The sequence below is a fragment of the Chaetodon auriga genome, chromosome 3, assembly GCF_051107435.1.
Source record: "Chaetodon auriga isolate fChaAug3 chromosome 3, fChaAug3.hap1, whole genome shotgun sequence".
Lineage (NCBI taxonomy): Eukaryota > Metazoa > Chordata > Actinopteri > Chaetodontiformes > Chaetodontidae > Chaetodon > Chaetodon auriga.
Window position 1 is genome coordinate 11,021,083 of NC_135076.1, and position 20,806 is coordinate 11,041,888.

General features: G+C 42.2%; 1 protein-coding gene across 1 annotated transcript; it reads left to right on the top strand.

The window, feature by feature from the left end:
- Window positions 1-313: 313 nt before the first annotated feature.
- Window positions 314-17,149, top strand: alg6 (ALG6 alpha-1,3-glucosyltransferase). The gene is made up of 14 exons (XM_076724242.1): window positions 314-473; window positions 758-842; window positions 1,283-1,372; window positions 1,631-1,719; window positions 1,848-1,930; window positions 2,325-2,389; window positions 2,769-2,954; window positions 4,144-4,279; window positions 7,772-7,857; window positions 9,212-9,296; window positions 9,441-9,511; window positions 11,095-11,163; window positions 12,913-13,105; window positions 15,445-17,149. The coding sequence occupies exons 1-14, from the start codon at window positions 392-394 to the stop codon at window positions 15,640-15,642; spliced, it is 1,518 nt and encodes a 505-aa protein (XP_076580357.1). The 5' UTR covers window positions 314-391; the 3' UTR covers window positions 15,643-17,149.
- The last annotated feature ends 3,657 nt before the right edge of the window (window positions 17,150-20,806 follow it).

The following is a 20,806-nucleotide window of genomic DNA, read 5'->3' on the forward strand; positions in this document are numbered from 1 at the left end:
CACAGTAGATGGGAAATTCTACCAAATCTTACGTTAAAGTTGTAACTATTACTGGAAAAACTGTCACAGATGATGTAATTACACCTTTGAAATTACCAGATAAAACGTTATCTATCTGCTATTGCTATAGTTAAAAATCGTTTGATATAAGTTTTCTTATCTTAAGATACGAAGTAATGGCTGGATGAGGAAAAATTCTGTCTTTCTCTAGGTGTTCCTGAACGCCTCAGCCCTCGCAGCCCTACGTGTGCGTGCAGTGCCCAATGAAAACACGCAACGAATGGTAATGGTGACGTATACAGGAAATGTAAACAGATTTCAAAAAGTGTCTCAATGGACAGAATTGTGCCTTTTATTTCTCTTCCGTAAGCTAATTTTACCGGTGGAAGTTATGCAGACGTGGAGTCTCGTGTCAGTTTGTGTGTTACTCGGCGTTGTTGTGAGGTGGGGCGTCTCGTTAAATTCATATTCAGGTAGGAAGTGCGTGGAGCTTAATGTTAACATGCGGCGGCACCAGTCACAGAATCACTACTGTCTTCTATGCTAACGTTACACTACCGCGTATTTCACTGTAAACTATTGACAGGAAGCTGTTTGACACATGTCATGGTGTTGCTATTAGCAGTTAGCATCCAGCCACTAGAGAAGCTGTCGTCGCCAGCCTGTTGTGCTGATGTGTGTGTGTGTGCTTCCCCGCCGTCATTCATGGATGTAGTTTCCCATTCACCAGACTAACAGCTGAAACATCTTTCTCTAGGGGCGGGGAAAGCTCCCATGTTTGGAGACTATGAAGCCCAAAGACACTGGCAAGAAGTGACCTACAACCTCCCTGTCCACGAATGGTCAGTCCGTTGCTTCATTCGTTTACTCAGTGGTGCAAGTTTTTAGAAACCCAAGGCACCTGAAAGCAGAATGAGCTTTTGACTGGCTGAATGCTTTTGACGCCTTGTCGTAAAATAGGGAAACATTTATCATCACACATCAAAATAGACTAATGTATAAATAATTCTGAGATGAGATTCTGTGAGTAACACAACTACCATGCCCTAGGTATGGGGTAAAAAGACCCAGGAGACCACCAAAGAAGTGACACAGCTGAAACTGCAGTATTTCTCATGTATTCAACAGTAATGTTGCACAAGTACGCTCCATGCAACATAAAGCGTTAAAATGAGACTAAGATATCTATCTTAAACCAACGTCTGCACCCCGCTTCACTGAGAATCTGCCGGACACTTCCTCGGCTTCAGAATAAATATATTCAGCATTTGCTCTCATGCAGGTACTTTAACACCACTGAGAATGACTTGAACTACTGGGGTCTGGACTACCCTCCTCTGACTGCCTACCACAGCCTGATATGTGCTTACATGTAAGTGGTTTTTATTATTTATTTTTACGTGACATCTCAGCTTTAGTGTATGAAGAAAAGAGCAAGTCCATGATGGAGTTTCCATGCTGTCATGCCAGTTTTAACATGACATACATTACTGTCTACTTCTACTCTAAATATCTTGCGCATAGTAATCTAAAAAGAAGGTCCCCCTGTCTGTCATATAAGGAATTATTTAAATAAAACAACAATAAAAACAAACCTCTGTCTCATTCTGGCATCTGTAATTTCCTGCAGAGCCAAGATAATAAACCCTGAATGGGTGGAGCTCCACAAATCCAGAGGCTATGAAAGTCCAGCACACAAGTTATTCATGAGGGCTACAGGTACGGTAACCATGAGAAAATACAGGGAAAAGGTTCCATCATCCATATTTACCTCAACCTTAGAATAACAAATAGTTTACTCATGTAAAGATACATATGGTTCAATATGCTTCTTTGTTCTGTTTCAGTCCTCGTGGCAGATTTGTTCATATACATCCCTGCTGTGGTTTTATACTGTTTATACCTGACTGAAGGATCCTCCAAAAAAAAGGTAACGCACTTGCCAAGTGTGGCATGACATCTAATAGTTTTTTCAACTAAAGACCAGAATGAGCCACGTTTTCCTCCCAGTCTGAGAACCCACCCTTATTAAAACTGATTACAGCACTGGTCATCCAAATTGGGGAATTACAAAGTCATTATTGCAGTCTAATATGATGCTATTAAATTTTCCAGGAAGTTACCACATTTCAGCGGGTCTAACAACTGCATTTACAGTACAATCAATTAAGAGGGACATATTGTAATATTTAGACTGTAAGAAAACAATTGTTACAAGATCAGGAACTACAACAGACATATACCAGCTTTTATACCAGCTGTGATTAGCTTTTAGTTACTGGATGTTTACCTTCCAACAACTCATGAATGCTCCTTTTCTCCAGGTTTCCACTCTGTTCTGCTTCCTTCTGTACCCAGGACTAATCCTCATTGACTACGGGCATTTCCAGTATCCTTTATGTGGAAATACATTTCTGCTGTTTATTCACTGTGAAGGAAACAGTATTAAATGAACATTTTGCCCCACATTGACATTATATAAGATTATTCAAGAAATTATATGTGCACATCATGTGCCTTTGCTCTTCATGGAAGTGCTCCTTCATTAGATATTAAACGGAAAGAAACACTAGCTGCTGACACGGGACACAGTTATTTCATTTATGCAGCGTCCTGCCATCCTGTTAGATCATGTTTGAATGATACAACAATCAAAAAAGAGTTCAAGGTGTATAAACTGAGCTTCTGAATTGTCCAGCACGCTGAGTTCTTTATCTCCACTTAAAAAGTCTTGACCTTTTACACAATACTGACCTTAACCGTATCAGGTACAATGGAGTGAGCCTCGGTTTTGCCCTGTGGGGAGTTCTGGCTCTCGGTCTGGGCTGGGATGTGTTGGGCTCCGTGGCCTTTTGCCTGGCTCTCAACTACAAACAGATGGAGCTGTACCACGCCCTGCCCTTCTTCTGCTACCTGCTGGGGAAGTGTATCAAACTGGGCCCGATGGGGCGAGGGTGAGTCTGTTTGTTTGTGTGTTTTGTTTCCTTTCTTTTCTTTACATTTGTGGGAATTTCGTTAAGACATGCTGTTGTCTACTGCAGCGTAAATCAAGTACCTTTAAATATACCCTGACAGGTGGGATGGCTTCATGTAGTTGTCGGATAGTATTTTACTGCAGATAGAGATCTGTGGCATGCACGAATCCATAAAAGACATAGTGATCCTGCAATTCTGTGTTTAGGCTTGTTTCGTTCTTTCTCCTTAGATATGTGTTTTATTTACCTTGTAAACACACACACCTTGGAATACCAGTACCACTGGTTAAGATTCACTGATCTAGACCAACATGTAGAACAGTATGGAGTCAAAGTTCAAACCACAGTGAATATACAGTGTGACCAATCAATTAATCTTGAATGAGAGGAAAGTAGGAGATCAAAATTTCCAAGTACACTTTATTACAATTAAAAAAGATCACAACTCGTGTCTAAATAAAGCAACCACTGGTGCAGTTTGTGGCACACAAAATCAAGAGGATTTATTTTTGTGTCTGTGAAGTCATGACTGTTCAACCACGCATTGTTTTGGTTATATTGTTTTGTCACTCTGCACAAGTGTCAGCTGAGTGCTCAAAGCAGATATGTAATGTCTGTCCATAAGAGAGCGGTGTCCTCAGGAGAGCCGCAGAATGACTGAGGTAATCAGATTGGATGCTGTTACTGGTGTGTCCAGTGTCTGTTTATCTAGTAACAATGTACCAAGGGCATTTAGTAGCACATGGAGAGCTGGATTAGAAGAGCTGGGGGGAAGATATGTCCAGATGACACTCTCACCATGCCCAAACTCCTCAGCTATGCTGTGTGTGCAACTTAACCAGCAGCTTCACAGTTACAGCTGACAAGATAGCCTGACCCACACTGAAGACTTTCAGCTGATGCATGGCTTTCACTGCATTCCTCAACACCAGGGTCAAATCCCAAATTTAGGACTTGCAGACACTGTGTAAGCTAATTGTTTGAGGAACAACAGTACACGTAGACAAACTTAAGATACACGCCAATGTCAACACGTGTTTTTTTACGAATTACGGTTTATATGGTCGAATGAGAAATATCCAGTTTGTTAGGTTGTTTGTTTTCCATTATTGTGTTATATCTGTACCTCCTGATGCCTGTCTCTGTGTGTGACCCGATCTTCGTGTAGGCTTTTCCTGTTGGTGAGAATTGCTGCAACTGTGTTGGTGACCTTTGCCCTCTGCTGGCTGCCCTTCCTGTCTGATCCCAGTCAGGCCTTGCAGGTGGTCAGGAGGGTCTTTCCCGTGGCTCGTGGTCTGTTTGAGGTACAGTTCACTCTTTCGAATGAAAAGTCAGCCTGAAACCACAGCGGGGAAGCTTGATCTTGCAACTCAGCCTTATACATAAATGATTATTTATACTCTTGGCTTCAAAGTGTCTAAGACGAGCAGTTCTCCACGCACAATCCCAATATGTCATTTAAAGAAACAAGTGGAAGAAGATAAGATCTGACAGATCATGCTGATCAACCAAAGCTCAATACATAGGCTAACTAATGTTAGAGCAGTATGGCCTGGAGATTAGATGATCCATACAGGTCACATGTACATTTCCTGTGATAGCTTCCATTGAAGCCTTACTTACCCTTGAGCTAGTGCAGATGGTTAACCTTCTCACCACCCCTTGCTGTGGTATGTATAAGAATTTGGATCCCAGGGAACTCATGATTAAATGTGACTGTAATTGAACATCTGTGTACCATCAAAGGAATAAAATTAATAATGTTGGCATTTTGACCCAATAAGCCTGAGGGATTTTTTATGGCTTCCAACAGAAAGTATATAGATATATAATGCCATCTTTTGTTATGTTACTGAGCCAACAGAGAAGCTGTTATGTGTCTGTTCACCCTGAAGCCTGGTGCTGTGTTGGTTATTGGTAATTTCATATATGCTTGACGTCAGTTTGTGGCTACTCTTTAGGCAGAGAACACTGTGGGATGGTTGCTCAGTAAATTTGAATGTGTAAATACACATAAGTCAGTATTTTTACTGTCATTGAAGGTACATACAGGGTCAGGAACGGGACAGGGTTTATGTGTTTTTATTTCTTTTTGCTGAAGGGAGAGTGGTCTGACTTTTCTGGGAGAGCAGATGAGGGGCTTTTATTTTCTCTCACCACAGGTTCACTCATTTTGTGGTAGTAATAACCATTTATTTTTCAGCTCTTTTTTTATAAATGGCTGTACTTTCACCTTTTTCTCATGTTTCTCATAAATGTATCATTTGTATAATGTATTTGTTCTAAATTGTAATCCAGTTTAAGAGAGGAAGGTGACTGGTGATCGCTGTATTGGTTGGAATTTTTGTTTGTGCCCTCTCTACGTGGGGATTTTAAGTCACAGCACAAGGCCGCCACCAGTGCTTTCATGAAAGTCGTACGCAACCTTTGGGCACTCATACCCTACACCATGGCCCATCCTCTCAGCATGGTGAACACCCTGCCGCCCTCCAGTGCTTAGCTGGTGGGAAATGGATACCCTGTAGGATCAAAGAAAACAGTGGAATAAAATGGTGAAAGGTCAGGAGATCAGTTTCTCTCTATCTCTGGGAGGTGTCGGGCTTCGGGATGTACAGTGGGAGGATATAGATAAATCTAACTAATTTATGGCCTGAGTGTTTTCAGCACTTCATATCACTGCCATGTTCTAGCCATATGGACTGATGAGTGGGGCCAATGCTACACTTAAAGGCGTATCAGAGCACATCCGACAACTGTTGCCTGCCGCCGACTTCATCTTTGGAAAGCATACGAGTGTGTTTGACTCTTTCACAGCACATGCACACACATATTTCCATGCTGTGGTCAGTCAGTCATTGCCTCTGAGAGAAGAGGAGGCACCGAAATATGATAATAATGCAAAGCGGTAGTGAGCTGGGAGAAAGAGTAGTTCAAAGTCTTAAGTTGGTGGTGTTGAAAGCTGTGATGGGAGAAGCACAGGTAAAGTAACGGAGTGTGTTTCTGTGTGCGACTGACAGCTCAGAGGAAAAGGTTTTACAGCTCTCATTTCTGAAACCCTGTATGCCCCCTCCTGTCCCCGGTCCCCAAGGTGGCACCCACCACAAGGTGTCATGGATGTGAGAAGTAATTGAAAATTCTACCAGGGGCGCAGATGGCAGCATGCGCCGTGGCAGTATTTGTTCAATGAAATGATGCAAACATAATACACAGGGTGTGAGAGACACTATACTCCTCAGTGACGACAGCATGAGAGGCTGCCGGGGCGACTCGTCCCGAACTAATTGTGAAATTGTGCACGTAAGCAGAAGCTTTGGACAAGGGGACAGGGGGTGAGACGGGGGTGGTGGGGGAGAGGAGGGCTGCTGACTGGTGGTCGTGGCAGCTTCTGGGCGGGAGCAGTTGTAAGTTTACCCACTGAGCTGCATTCTGGCGTCTCACGTTGCTCTCCGCTCACAAAAATGGCACCAAATGCTTCTGCCTGTGAAATTCCATGCTAGCTTATTGGTGAAGGAGCCGCGCCGCTCTCGCCCCCATACATTTGCCGATGAGGACCCCCCTCCGTTCATGTGTTGCCTTCAGGCGGCGTCCAGGAACATTCCCGTAGCGGTTATTTGAAGCGGGGAGGCGGAGAGGGAAGGGGGCCGAGACAACACAACGCTGGACGGCCTGGTGCTGCTGACTGGGCTGCCATTAAGATCCACACAGCTGTGTTGTGAGCAGCTGTAGCACAGAGGAGAGAGAGAAGGCCAGAAATAGTTTTTCTAGACAGGGCCACACACTGAAACCATTCACAGTGGAATCATAAAGCTGATCTAGGCACGCTGTCTCTGCGTCCTGCGACATCGTGGTGCACAGTGGCGGCTTGGGCCTCCATCTGATCCCTGCACAACTGCTTAAGCACTTAAATCAACTGAATCTCACAGCAACGCCCTCCTCATCTCTTATAAACCACAAGTACTTTTAGGCTGGTATTAAGGATGAAGCATATCTTCCATACCATTCACAGCCTTTTACTGGTTATTTCTAAAAACAATATAAGAATGAAAGTGACATGAGAGAAGAAGCTGAAATGATGAGTTAGTTAATCAATTAGTTGATGCAAAATGAATCGGCAACTATTTTGATAATTAACTCTTATTCTAACAGTAAATATTCTCTGTATTCAACTTCTCAAATGGGAGGATTTGCTGCTTTTCTTCATTGGTATCATTGTAAATTGAATCATTTGTTTCCTGGCAAATGATCATTTTCTGACATTTTATGAACAGAGCAACAAATCATTTAATTGAGAAAATAATTAGCAGATTAGTTAATAGCGAAAATTATTGTTAGTTTCAACTCTAGTTTTTCAGTAACTTAGTGCTTAAAATCCTAATACATTTTATTTATACAGAGACTGATTTAACATCTTGACATTCTTCTTCAGTGCTCTGTGGTTGGTCTATATCTGCTGGTTATGCAGAAACTACTCTGGTTTGACACTTGACCTTGAGTCCTCGAGTTTACAAATAAGTCCGATGCTTTTTCTGACAGGGGAGTGAATTTATGATGGAGGGTTACGTACAAAGGCCCCTCTGGAATGCCCCCGGGAGTTTTTATTGCACTTTCAGTTGGGAAATAAGTACTTACAGCAACGCCACTCATTTGCTTTCTCTTTACACCACCGGCATCAAAGCACATGTTAAATTTGAGAGTGTTTTTTGTGTTTTGATCCAACATAATTTCTCATGGTGTGTGTGTGTGTGTGTGTGCGTGTGCGTGTGTGTGCGTGCGTGTGCGTGTGTGTGTGGACACAGGATAAGGTGGCCAACACATGGTGCAGCTTGAACATCCTGATAAAGATCAGATCCATTCTGTCCACTGACTCTCAGATCTACCTCAGGTAATCCCTCCATCTATATAACAAGCGTTGGCTTTTTTCTCATCTAGCTGTCGTTGTCTGTCTTTTGCTCTGTCGTTCTGTCTGTCTTTCTTTGACCCCCCTCCCTCATGTTTTCGCTCCTTTCATTTCCTGGGAAAGCAGAACATTCCAAGGGAATGAAGACCATGTTCCAGCAGGGTGAAAATAAGGTCGTTCCATAATGTGCATGATGTGCTTTATTAGATGATATGATATTACGAAATCAAACTCATCGTGCTAGCAGCGGAGACAGCGTAGAAAACGCTTGAGTTCCTCTGAAGTATTTGGATACGTTATTTTGTCCAATCAGTGAGAAACGGTCGATGCAACAGTCGTGTCATGGTGGAGCCTGCTTAAATAACCCAGCACGCTAAATTTAGGAGTCCTATGTTCGCAGCATGGACACGTTTCTGCCAGACTGCTAAGTCCAGGGATCAAGTTGGACTTCTTTGACTGTAGTGCATTTCAAACAGTTGAAAAACACTCTTGTCTTTTTGGCACAGGGAGCGGATTGCTAAATGCTCTGGTGTGGGTGTACTGTGTACATAGAATGAATCAGCTGTGAAAAGTGATCCATGTCCTTCCGGAGTGCAAAACCCTGCCCTACACATAACACACACATAACACACGCACTTTCATACACACCACTTACTGGTCCTGTATTATGCTTTCTATCTACCATCATTCTCTCCATCTATATGTGTGTGTGTGTGTCTGTCGTCGCACAAACACTTTGTTGCCCTCCCGCCCTGAGCTAACTCACTGTCCAACCTCTCACAACATTCACGCTGACACATAGTCACTATTTTCCGGTGCCTCCACCCCCAGCAGGTGACAATTGAAGGGTTAAACTAATGCCTGCTAACCCTAGGAAGGGGCCAGTATTTGGTCATTTCCCACATAGCAGAGGTCTTAGTTTGCGGAGCAGGTGGTGCCTAAATAACAGCGAGATGGATCCACAGCTAGAATTTGATTCCACATCTTGTTTGCATGAAAATCTGCTCCTCTAATGCCACTGACTGAAAACACATCTTGCTCTGTTGTTTGTGTGTGTTTTGGCATTCTGGCAGAATAGTCGACCGCTTTGCAGTTATGTGGTCGCTGTCAGTTTTCACATGGAGCCATGGCAACACAACAGAAAGATGAACGTTTGAGTCCGGGATTACGTGCAAATGCAGTTCTTCATATTGACTCCAAATTGATTTTGCTCTGTACATGTCTTCTGCTGTGGAATTATTTTTACCTTCAGGTCCCACTGGGGATTTTCATTGTTTTGCACATTTGACGATGCTGATGTGTGATAAATTGACTGCTCGTGTGGATTGTTTTTCATCAGCACTACCTGCACTCTCCTGGCAGTCCTACCTTCCTCTGTCAGACTCCTGACGAAGCCCACCTTCTGGCAGTTTAAACTGGCCTTGGTAAGTGACTTCCAAAACAACAGCAACTGAATGTTCAGACCCTCCTTACAAAGACGAGGCCTGTTCATTGAACAGAATGCTATCCAGTATTATCATTCACTAGCAGTCGTTACTGTGTGCTGATCATTTCAATGTTCCTTTTAGGTTAATTCCTCTCTGGCGTTTTTCCTCTTCTCCTATCAAGTCCACGAGAAGTCCATCCTCTTGGCTGCCTTGTAAGTACAGAGGTAATAACAGTAACTTCTTGAGGTTTTGTCCCACTGGGTGATTTGTCGACAGCAGCGATGGTGCTTTTTCTATCCTGTAGTGATATCTCAAATATTCATGAGTACAGATTTAATTTCTGCCCACAAAGAAGCCATTCGTCTGCTCTCAGTTCATGCCCTGATGATTGTTAATGAGTTGAACACACATGCACACTGTAATGGGGCTGCAACTAACGATTATTTTCATTATTGATTAATATGCTGATTATTTTTCGCTCTATCTATCAATTGTTTAGTCTATAAAATGTCAAAGAATTGTGAAAAATGCTCTAACCCAGAGCGCAGAGTGACGTCTTCACATTGCTTCTTTTGTCCAGCCAACAGTCTGAGCAAATCCTCACATCTAAGAAGCCGCAAACAGCAAATGTTTGACAGCTTGTCTGAGAAATGACTGAAACGATGAATCGATTATGAAAATAGTTGATTATTTTTCTTTCGATCGACTAATTGTTGCAGCTCTGCTCCGTAAAAGTGACATCATGGTCCAGCTGTGCTCTCAGAGTTACAGAGCAACAGTCTATTTAAGCACAGACTTGCTAACTGGGAGTTATTCACCTCTGTCATCATGCTCTATTGTCATGATGTGCTGTGGTGTGTGTCAGAGCTGGGTCATATTTAACAGAGTAAATGCAGCACTTGCACACATGAGCATGGAGACGTGCACGTGTATGAGATTCATTACCATTTACCTCCATATGTATAAAGCCCAGGAGGCTGTAGGTTGATAGGGAAGTCTGGCATAGATTTGACGGCAAGGGATTTGGTTCCTAGATCTGGGCTCATCTATTAATCTAGATTAGGGTAGATTGTTGCTTTATTAACTATTGAGTTATATCTCCCACCTGTCCCCCTGAATCAATCAGTAATGCATGTCCAGGGATTAGGAAAGAATGGCAGGCGGCAGCTCGGGGCGTTGTTTGCGCAGGATCAATTATTGGGCTGTAACAGGATCGCCAAAGAGCACTGGCTGTAATTATGGGCTCAGGGACCGGTGGAAAGTGCCCCCATCGGAGCACAGTGTACAACTAGCCAGGGCTAGCAATGACGCAAGCAACCAGGCTCAGCTAACAACAAGCCTTCACTCCTCTGATACACACATACATGCCACGAAATCCTAATCTTAACACTTCGACTTCTTAAAAAAACATTTTCAAGTCTTTCTGAATTTCAAGTCTTATGTTGAATACTCAGTACAAGTAAAAGTTGTTTTTTTAAGGAGAGTTATTGAAGATTTACTGGACTGCTAGTGTGCACTAGTGCAGTTACAGTAAAAGGCATATACTCATATAAAATAATGTATCACAAACACTTGACTGCCATGTGAGAGACCTTCAGTAATCAAATTATGTATGTCCTATTGATTCATGTGGATGTCCTATCTGGTTAGCTACATGATACATAAATGCTATCAGTTCACACCCAGCTCCAACCTAACACGGCCTCACTTCCTGTCTAACTGTGAAATAATATTTAATGGTACTTACTGTAGAGTGTGTTACACACTGAGTATATCCAACTTTCATCTTTTCAAGGCCTGTCTGCCTCCTGATGAATGATCTCCCCTTGGTAGTGATTTGGTTCCTGCAGGCCTCTACATTCAGGTAAGACTTTGTGGAAGACGAACCATAACCTTGAGTTAAAGCCATTGTGAGGTGTTCTATTATTTCTATGTTCTTTTTTATAAATGAATCATCTATATTGCATCTTTTGCTTATTGAGAGATGTTGACTGCCTGGCAGGTTACATCTGGATGACACTGCCTATGAGGCATGTTCAAAAGTCCACAAGCTTGGCACTTCTTTCTGGTTAGCATAGCTTAGCATAAAGACTGGGAACATGGAAAAGTTAGCCTGGCTCTGCCCACAGGCAACAAAGTCCACCTATTAGCTTTAAAGCTCACTAATTAACACATTGTGTCTTGTTTGATCTGTCCAAAAAAACGAGTGTAAAAATGAGAGGTTGTGGTTTTGTGGTGGTTGGGGTAAGGAGAGTTGTGTGCACAACTGTTTCCTGGCTGGGCACGGTCACTATCTGCAGTTGCTGCTGGCTGTCTGGCAGCATCAGCAGCCGGAAGCTGATAAGCTATTTCCCAAAATGTTGACTATTTCTTTAATGAACGGCAGACTTCCATGCAACCATCCACAGAAACCCCTCCTCTGCTGCAACTGTGAAAACAGGCTGGCATTACTGAGTCAGCTCACTGATTTTAGGAATCTTTTCTACCTGTGCTACTGTTACATTACATGCACATCATTTACCTTTCTTCCATACCTGTCACTTGTGGGGCCAGTGGTCACTGTTCAGCAAAAGTTAGTCTCACTTTAAGAAAAATATGGACCTGGTGGCTAAGTTGGCATGTACCACGTATCTCTTTATTTCTTTTCTGTTTCAACACCATCAGCTCTTAAAAGAGACAGAGCCATAGAAATAATCCCTAAAAAGCTAAATGTATCTACGACATACTGCAGATTGAGCTGAGGACCATGAATGGAAAAGACAAGTAGTGCTGCAAATGCTGTGTCTAACTTTCACCAGCTGTTGTTAAATTCTTCCGGGAGCACTAATTGTTGTGCGAGTGGTTTAGTATAAGGATATGCGGGGATTACATGGCATAGTCTGCATGCCTGCTGTCTAAGTGTGCGTTGTGCAGGGACAGGAGGTCATTCTGTAGCTGCTTCTCAGTACAGTCTAACCTCACATTATCTGCATCCTCTACAGACACCACCATTTATAAAAACGACATCTTTTGTTAGCATAATTGGCTGAATGGATGCTCAACCATAGCAATTTTGAGAGGACAGAATGCAGCCAGTCTGTTTAAATTGACGAAGTATGTATTTCCAAATTGTTAAACATTTATCTGCTGAATGGAGCTTTTTTGTTGGAGTAAAAATTTGAATGAGTGGTTTGTTGTGAGCGGATAGGTTTTTACAAGCTGCGGTGACGCACGATTTACTATGAGTCAACTGTTGTTCTTGTCCATGCCCCTCTGCTAAACTAAGATAAGCTTGGCATGAATGTCAGAGCCGTCTCTCCCCAGGGGACGGACTGCTTGTGCAGGCCTGCTGGAAAACAGCTATGTGGTTTACTGTTGCCCCTTTCCTCAACCAACATGATACCGGACTTAATGCCGTCTTGTTGGACGTGTATAAAAATCTCGTCACCACCATGCTATGTGAATTTCCATATTCCGTTGTGAAAGTCTGTATCAAAGCTCCAGCTGCACATTGCACATAAAAAGTGAATAAGACTTTTGCTCTGTTTGGGGTTATTGTGCATTGCTCTGATGACATCAGCAAAAATGCCTGAATTGTAAACTGTAAATGCACCATTGTTCTTCCTCTGTGCAGCATGGTGCCTCTGTTTCTGAAGGACGGTCTGCTGGTGCCCTATGTCGTGACCTCGCTGGCCTTCCTCTTCCTCAGCATCTATCTACTGTCTGCCCTGGAGCACTGTTCAGAGGAAGAGCTGAGAATGGGAGCCTACCGCAAGCTGCTTTTCTGCCTACCAAAACTGGACCTGGGACGTATTGTAAGATGGAAGGTCAGTGCGGTCCTGGCTCTGGTACAATAAATAACAGTACAGTGCCCAACACTGATTGTGTGATTTGCAGGTCAAAAAACATCGATACGTCAATGTTACAACCAGGTTACATGTAGTTAAGTAAATCAAGATTTTTGATCTTAAGGTTACGTGTAACGGTTTAAGAAGGGTTTTGCTAATTATAGTCCTAAAAATAGAACTTTAACAGTGTTGAAGCAATAATTATGCGTAACCTACATATCTACAAAACTTTCACTTTTCACCTTTTTCAGATTTAGCCTGGTTTTGATCATCTTTCAACCTGCAAATCTTTAATTCAGTATTTGCTATTATGTGGGGACTCAAGAGCAAAAAGATTAATATTCTGCATGAAAAGAGATACTGTATGTTGCACAGCTGATGGCAGTGTCTCAGTGATGGGGAAAAAAGCACAAGACTTGAGTGTCCCCATGTGAAAGATGAAGCCGAAACAATATAAGCGTATATTAACGAAGTGTAGATGTGATTTCATTGTTTCTACCAGTTACATGCTGCAGAGGTCTGCAGTCCAGACATTCATACAGCAGGTGGTAACTTCTATCATTGTGGTTGCAGCTCTAATTGGCTGCTAATAGAATAAAGGTCATGTAGAACATTTAATTCATAGAAACACAGGTGGGGAAGGCAGCATTGTATGTTTTCATCTCTGTTTTCATCAACACAAACAGATAATGCACATAGGAGCAATTTAAAGCCACTGTGTGTAGAATATTTGTCATTGTACAATCTGTGAATCCCAGTTAAACCCGATGTAGTCTGTGTGTGTTCAGCCCGTTCATGTCATTGTTACAGGGTCAGTTGTAGCTTGACCTCCTCTCCACCTCAGTGTCTATTTTTGATACTACCACTAGGAGTCGCCAGAATCACAACCTTTCCAACCCTCCACACAGGGGCTTTAAGTTTGAAGCATGGTGTCCTTTTGCTTCTGACGTTCAGTGAACAGGAGACACAGTAGTGCAAGTGATACTGCTGCTTGATTAAGTTCATAGTTCATGTCTGCTCTTGTACATGAGGGGAAGAGGATGTGCAGCTGATGCATTTGTAATAAGAAGGGTGCTGATTTCAGGGTCCCAGGTGGCCTGTACTTTGAAAGTGGCACTAGACCTAAATTGCAACTGTGTGAGAAGATATACCCAACTGTATAAATAAAGATCATGTGCCGCTGTAAGCTGTGTAAGCTGTCCGGGGATGAAAGCCGCTGCCAGCCAAAGAATTATTTATCACTTATTTAAGTTTCCACAGCGTCTGAAGTGGCTGCACTGCCAGCCCCTTAGCGACAGGGGCACCGGTAGGGTGTCAGAGATTAAGAGGAGGTGTCTTTTTATAGCGCGTGTCATTAACACAGGTTTGCCTAGATATATTTATTTACACAAGCAGCATAAATAGCGGGCCCCGATGAAGGCGATAAGGTTTCATGGGTTTGGGCTGGCGTGGAGGGTGTGGGCATGAGGTGTTTCCTCCATCTTACTCACTGACTTAATCTCTGGGTCATAAAGCCTAAATAGACACATGAATGATCTCACGCTCCGCCACCAGTTCTGTTTGCAACTCTGGAACGAGGAAAAAAGTAGTTATGTCGGCCTCAATTCAAACTGACTTTTCTTTATAGCGCCTCTCAAATGACCAATTTGATGGAAGTCATCCAGTGATAAATATGCAATGTGATATGAGAGCTCTTTCAAATTAAATCATTCATTGGTTTGACGTTATAGTTGCACTTAAATTAAGGGAAAAGCTAACAGTTTCTTCTCAGCCCGAGGTGCCAGATTTTTTGTATTGGTTTATGAGGAACAGTTTCTGGCATAGAATATCAATTTAGTCATCGCAAAAAAAATCGGTTTGGACACTTGAGTTGTCTGCATTAAAGGGGTATTTCAGCAGTTTACAGAAGCTGAAATATCCTAAATTTTTGCCTAAAGAGTAGGTCAAACTACAGAAATGCTGGATCCTGTGCTTCACACAATGCAACGCACCCACATCTTTTATAGTCCACATCTCAATTTGTAAGATGGGCCTTCTGTCAGAAAGCTGAAAAAATATTAACTCCTGCTTTCAGCCACATCCCGTGGTATTCATCAGCAGATAGAGTTTGCTCAGCTGTCACAGAGGAAGCGTTCTTTGAGACAGGGATTGTAGTCTCCCTCTTGTACACGATCACCATATTTCACCACAGCCTATGTTTGTTGCGTACTGTGATATGTCATTTTGAGCTGAGCATACTCATGTCCGTGTTCTCTGATTTGAATCAACTGATATCCACTCTGTCTGTCTGTCTGTCTGTCTGTCTGTCTCCGTTACAGTTCTACGTCAGCGTCGCAGTCATGGCTGGCCTGAGCGTTTTGAGTGTAGCTCTGGTTCCTCCACCGCATCTGCCTGACTTGTTTCCTGTGTTGGTGTCCACTGCTGCTTTCCTACAATTCTTTGGAACATTTGTATATTTCAACATTGTCCAGTTCAGTGGACCACCCAACAGAAAGAGCCAGAAGAAGAACAACTGAATGGCGCCAAAGGTTGTGAGGTACACAGCAGGAGATTTGTTGTTAATTGTGCATCAGGAAAGTGGGTGTGACACCTTGGGGCATGACCGCTCTCAATATGCATGAAGGCTTTCAGTCATGCCATCATGTTCCCAGGGCAAACAGCACAAGTGTACAGCGGCAACGATTAATCAATCAAAAGAAAATTGGCGACTGTTTTGAAAATCAATTAATCATTTTAGTCAGTTTTCAAGCAAAAGCACCAAACATTTGATTTGGGGTTTAGGCTGTTGCTCTGGCAAAACAAGAGATTAGATATCACCATAGGCTCTCTGAAATTGTCACGGCATTTTTCACACTTTTCTGAACTTTTACAGGCCAACAGATTAACAAAGTAGATAACCAGAGGTTAGCTGGTGGCAGCCTTGCACAAATGCTTTTTAGGTCATATTGTGAGCAGAAAAATCATTATAGTACAAAACTCATGTGGGGCTTTTTTCCTATCTTTATTCAAGAGTGTGGTGTTTCAAATTTAGAGCATGATTCATTGATTTTACGTTGTATTTTGGATGCTTTCAGTCAAAACCCTGCCCTCGCACTCAAAATTGCTGCCTCACTGCAGATGCGTTCACTTTACTTGTTATATACAGAATTATAAAATCGTGGAGGGCGAGAGTGGATGAACCCGGTTAAAGAGTAACAGCCCGTAAGTCACTCTCTAAGAAGTTAAGCGAAGGCACCCCCAACGAGGCGGGGATCATTTCATTAGTCAGCACTAGCTGGAGCTCAAGAAATCTGTGCAAGCAACTAATATATCTGAGTGCAGAGCAAAGCTAAACGCAAGCAGGGACCATCTGAGTGTGAGGGCAGGATTTTGAGGTAAACCATTGCAGAATTTGACCATGACGTCAGTGAATCATGCTCTAAATCTGAAAAACCATGCTCTTGAATAAAGATAGGAGAAACCCCCGTAGATACAAACGGTCAATAAAAATCACTCCCTTGTCCTTGACCACATGACTTCCTTAATGTGCAAACATACCTCTTCTCTTGAATTATCTTTTACTTGGACCAATGATACTCTTCAAATGACACGATTGCTGGTTAATCTCACAAGTACAACTGGGCGAGCAGTGTGCAGCCGACACACGTGACTTTCGATAGCTTTGTGCCTGTGTGCTCAAACTGCAGGAGGTGGCCACAATAATAGCGACACCTGTTGTGATGTTCAGTTATTGTTTAAACCGCGGGGATAGGGGTTGAATTCATTTTGTGGTAACTTTTAATGGTTGTGGTGGTGCTAGAGGTGTTCCTGTTGTATTGTCCAACCTCAGTACCAAGGCTGGGGATTGTGATTTAAATGCATACCCGATGGGACTGAACTCAGGACTAGCAGTAATAGTTTATCATTATCCATTCATGTGAGCTTTTTTTTTGCAGTTTTCTACTGTATATTTTTATCCATCATTGAAGTTATTTTGTACAAACTTAGTTTTTGTGAAATAAAAATTCTCAATGACCTGAAGTGAACATCGGTTTTATTGCCACATTATTAAATGATTAGATTTTGAGCAGCTTCATATAAACTGTCTACATTTACCAAGTAGTCCGCTAAATCACCCCTAACAGTCTGGCAGAGACAGAGCCAATAATTGGACAGAAATTATATCTTCCAAAGCTTTTCCTCAACATCATCAAATATTCATTACAAGTCCGAGATACCACAAGGGTCCAGCACAAAAGACCTGTTCATTTAAAACAAAACCAGTGACAGGACAGGCCTTAAAAAGGGATGATGGAAGGTGACATATCTGAACATAATGCTATAAAGTTGAAATACCACAGAAAAAGGTACAAGCAATTTCTTTCTCCAATCTCTGAGCCAGTTAATGACGGGCATAAAAAAATCCATTACAACTATAAATGTTATCAGGTCAGTGAGGGTTGCCTGTGCATCTGAGGCTCCAGGCCGGTAGCCAATAATGGGCCACAGGGACAAATAGGAGCCCAGGATCTGAGTTAACTGTTACTACTGGAACATGAGCACAAGGGGGCAATTAGAGGTGGTGTGAAGGGTGCTGGTTTGCCCTTTACAACACATGTTTATATAAAGTCATGACAATTCATTTACAAAGATGTCACGTGAAAAAAGAGTCCCACTTCTGAAAGGGGAAGGTAATTTAATACGTTTTAGTATTAGTGAAATAGTAAATTAGTAGAATCACACTGGTAAACAACTAACAAAGCTGAACTAAAACATCGAAAGTCAACACATTCAAAACAATCATTTCTGGTTTAATAAAACTAAATACTGTTAAAGATATTAGTTGAATATCCAATGACAAGAAAATGACGTTTCCATGACAACTGCGCAAGAAGCAGTTGTTGAAGTAATTTATCGGTGAAGATTGCTTCTTTGGCTAAACTTGCATCTCAAGGATTTTTATCATTGTAATGTCAATATCTGGACTTCTTCTTCTTCTTCTTCTTTGGAGATTCCTTTGGAATCTTTAAGTGTGGACGTTTTTCACAATTTCATGACTTGTTATAGACTAAAAGAATAAATAAATAATTAAATAAACAAAACTAAAGGATTAAGTGCTAATGAAAATAATAATTAGTTGCATTTTTTTCCCATAAAAGCCTATACATGAACCCGATAAAGCAGTCACAGAACAGTCATAATAGCTGCAAGCTGCAAAGTGTCATCAAAGCCGGCTGCCTCGGCTTGCTGTGTTTACACTGCTCTGTTGTAACTGTTTCGAGACAGATTAACTTTGCGCTTGGAAACTCACATACAAATGTCACATTCAACATTTTCAGTCTGAAAAAGCATCCAGTTCATGTGTTTTTCTGGTGTTTAAAAAAAGTTAAATAATTACACACCAGAGAGTGAGCCCTTTTCATTTTCAAGCCACAGTGAAAATAAGGCTCCTGTCAGCACCTAATCTAGTTATCCAGGGTGCGTATCCCCAGTTTCTGTGGATGGAAACCTTGGACGAGGTAGGCACAGTAAGAAGATCCTCATGGCTAAAACTCTGTGCTAATGGGAGATGGAGAAAATCTCCTCAAGGGACCCCAGACCCCTAATACACATTATTACTAGACGTAGAAAGACGTGCTAACAGTTTTAGATCCCGGCCTATGGTGAAAACCATTGGTACAGGCAGGAGATTATTCGTGATGCATCAGGGGTGGTAAGGGGGGCATTAAAAGCACCACGGATCCTTCTATCAATCTCCAGAGGGGCTTGTATCAAAACATTAGTTTTGTTTATGAGCTTGCTGGCTTTGTCCTTCACGTGGCCTCTAAGGGTGATAAAGTGAGAGTTACACGATCCACCTTAGGCAGAAATAGGAAATGTTGCTGTGAACACCAGCTGTTGCTTGGGTCGACTCGGGCAGCGAGAGGCCTCAGCCTTCCCAGGCACTGCCAAATAAAGAGACTACTGTGTTGTGTAAGACAGTTTGCCCCTCCACCTTTGCTTTTCAAAGGTGTTAAACTGCACAGGTGGGGAGGATTGCATAGTTTTAGCCATAAAGGGGATGAGGGTTGCCATCTGAAAGAACATTATTTGCACAGCGTTGCAGCATTGTGGTTAATGTAGGATCAACATTTGTCAGCTGCCAGGCAGAGGCTCCGGCAGGTAGACAGAGTCTAACATGTCAGAGGATTCGCTCCCACCATTTCAGACACTTCTCCTGCAAATGAATGACGGCTTCCAAGACATCTCAGCCTCACAACTGACAGCGCAGATTCCACATTCATCTCCCGCCTTATCTCCGCGGGATCATATGCACAGGAGGTGAGGAGCAATTCCATTAGCTGTCAACAGCCGAGATGCCTCGCTAACAAAAACCAGGGGAATATGGGAGAGGAAAACATGATTGTAACCCCTCTGGCACCCAGTGATATTACACACACCACAGTCACTGTCAAGATCGAATGTTCACAGGGAAGAGTGTTAACATGAGGCGTATTTTCCATAAACCAAAGCGATCTGTTAATAAACCAAGATGTATGGTGCTGGATTTCTGTCAGTCTTTACACGAGAATTTGAAATTCATTTCACATTTTAAAAATTAGCGCTTACGTGGATTATTGTACCTCAGCCTGTAATGGATCTCAGAAAGTTGTAGGAGCTACCCATCTTTGCAAATGCCGAAAAAGAGACATGATGAAATGTAAAAGTGTATATTTAAAAAGGAAATGCGACTATTTAATGATCTAGGGGAAGCTCAAGGCAACACAAGTGCCAGAAAAATGCAGAAAAGCAAATGCAAAGACAACTGGAAGACAAACAATCTTAATAACTTATCTTTGATCATGCTAATTAGTCCTTTCATTCAACCCTAAATTACATTTCCTTATAAAAAAACACTTGCTTGCTGTATTAATATTTCAAAGAAACATGGAAGTATATTTTTTGCACCCTAAGATGAATGATGCTCACTAAATCAGAGATCACGCCTGAAAAGATTGCATACTCTGCAACACACGTTGTCGATCGAAGGCCACCGGCTTCAGTTGGACCGAAGCAGCCTAATATACAACTCCCTCGTTTAATTGCAACCGTGTGTTCAATCAGAAAGCATAAAACTCCCAGTGGGTAGGTGGCATCTGTCCGTGAGGCCTGCTAGGATTGATGCGTCAGAGTCTGGGAGCGGCCTGGGCCGGCGGCCCGCGACCTGCGACACAGCCCCATCACTTTTATGACATCTTAAGGAATCTTCTTTTTAATACAGCCCATTACTGCTGACATACAAATCTTCCCCAACGTGGCCGCATCTATGGCCTGATCAATTTTTACACTGCTGAGCCGTCCCCTTTCCCCCTCATTTTGTCATCTCAAAATTCATATTATATAGGATTTTCTTATGGGAAAAACTGCAATAAAAATACGTTACCACCCTGAAGACGCGTGCAAGTCAGTACTTTGCTGTTACTTAAAAGCTTCAGAGAAAATAAAATTTGTTTCTGCAGTAAGCAGAACTGTTTAAATGTTATTTATTTTTATGTTCCTAAGAAAATATATTGTGAAGTGCAGCATTGATTTAGAACATAACCACGTCTCGATATGGGTTGGAGAGGCTGAATTTATGAATCCTTTGCACAACTCCTTTAATTGAATTTTCCAAATCTCTCACCACACACAAATAATCAATACCTACTGCTGAGGGAAACT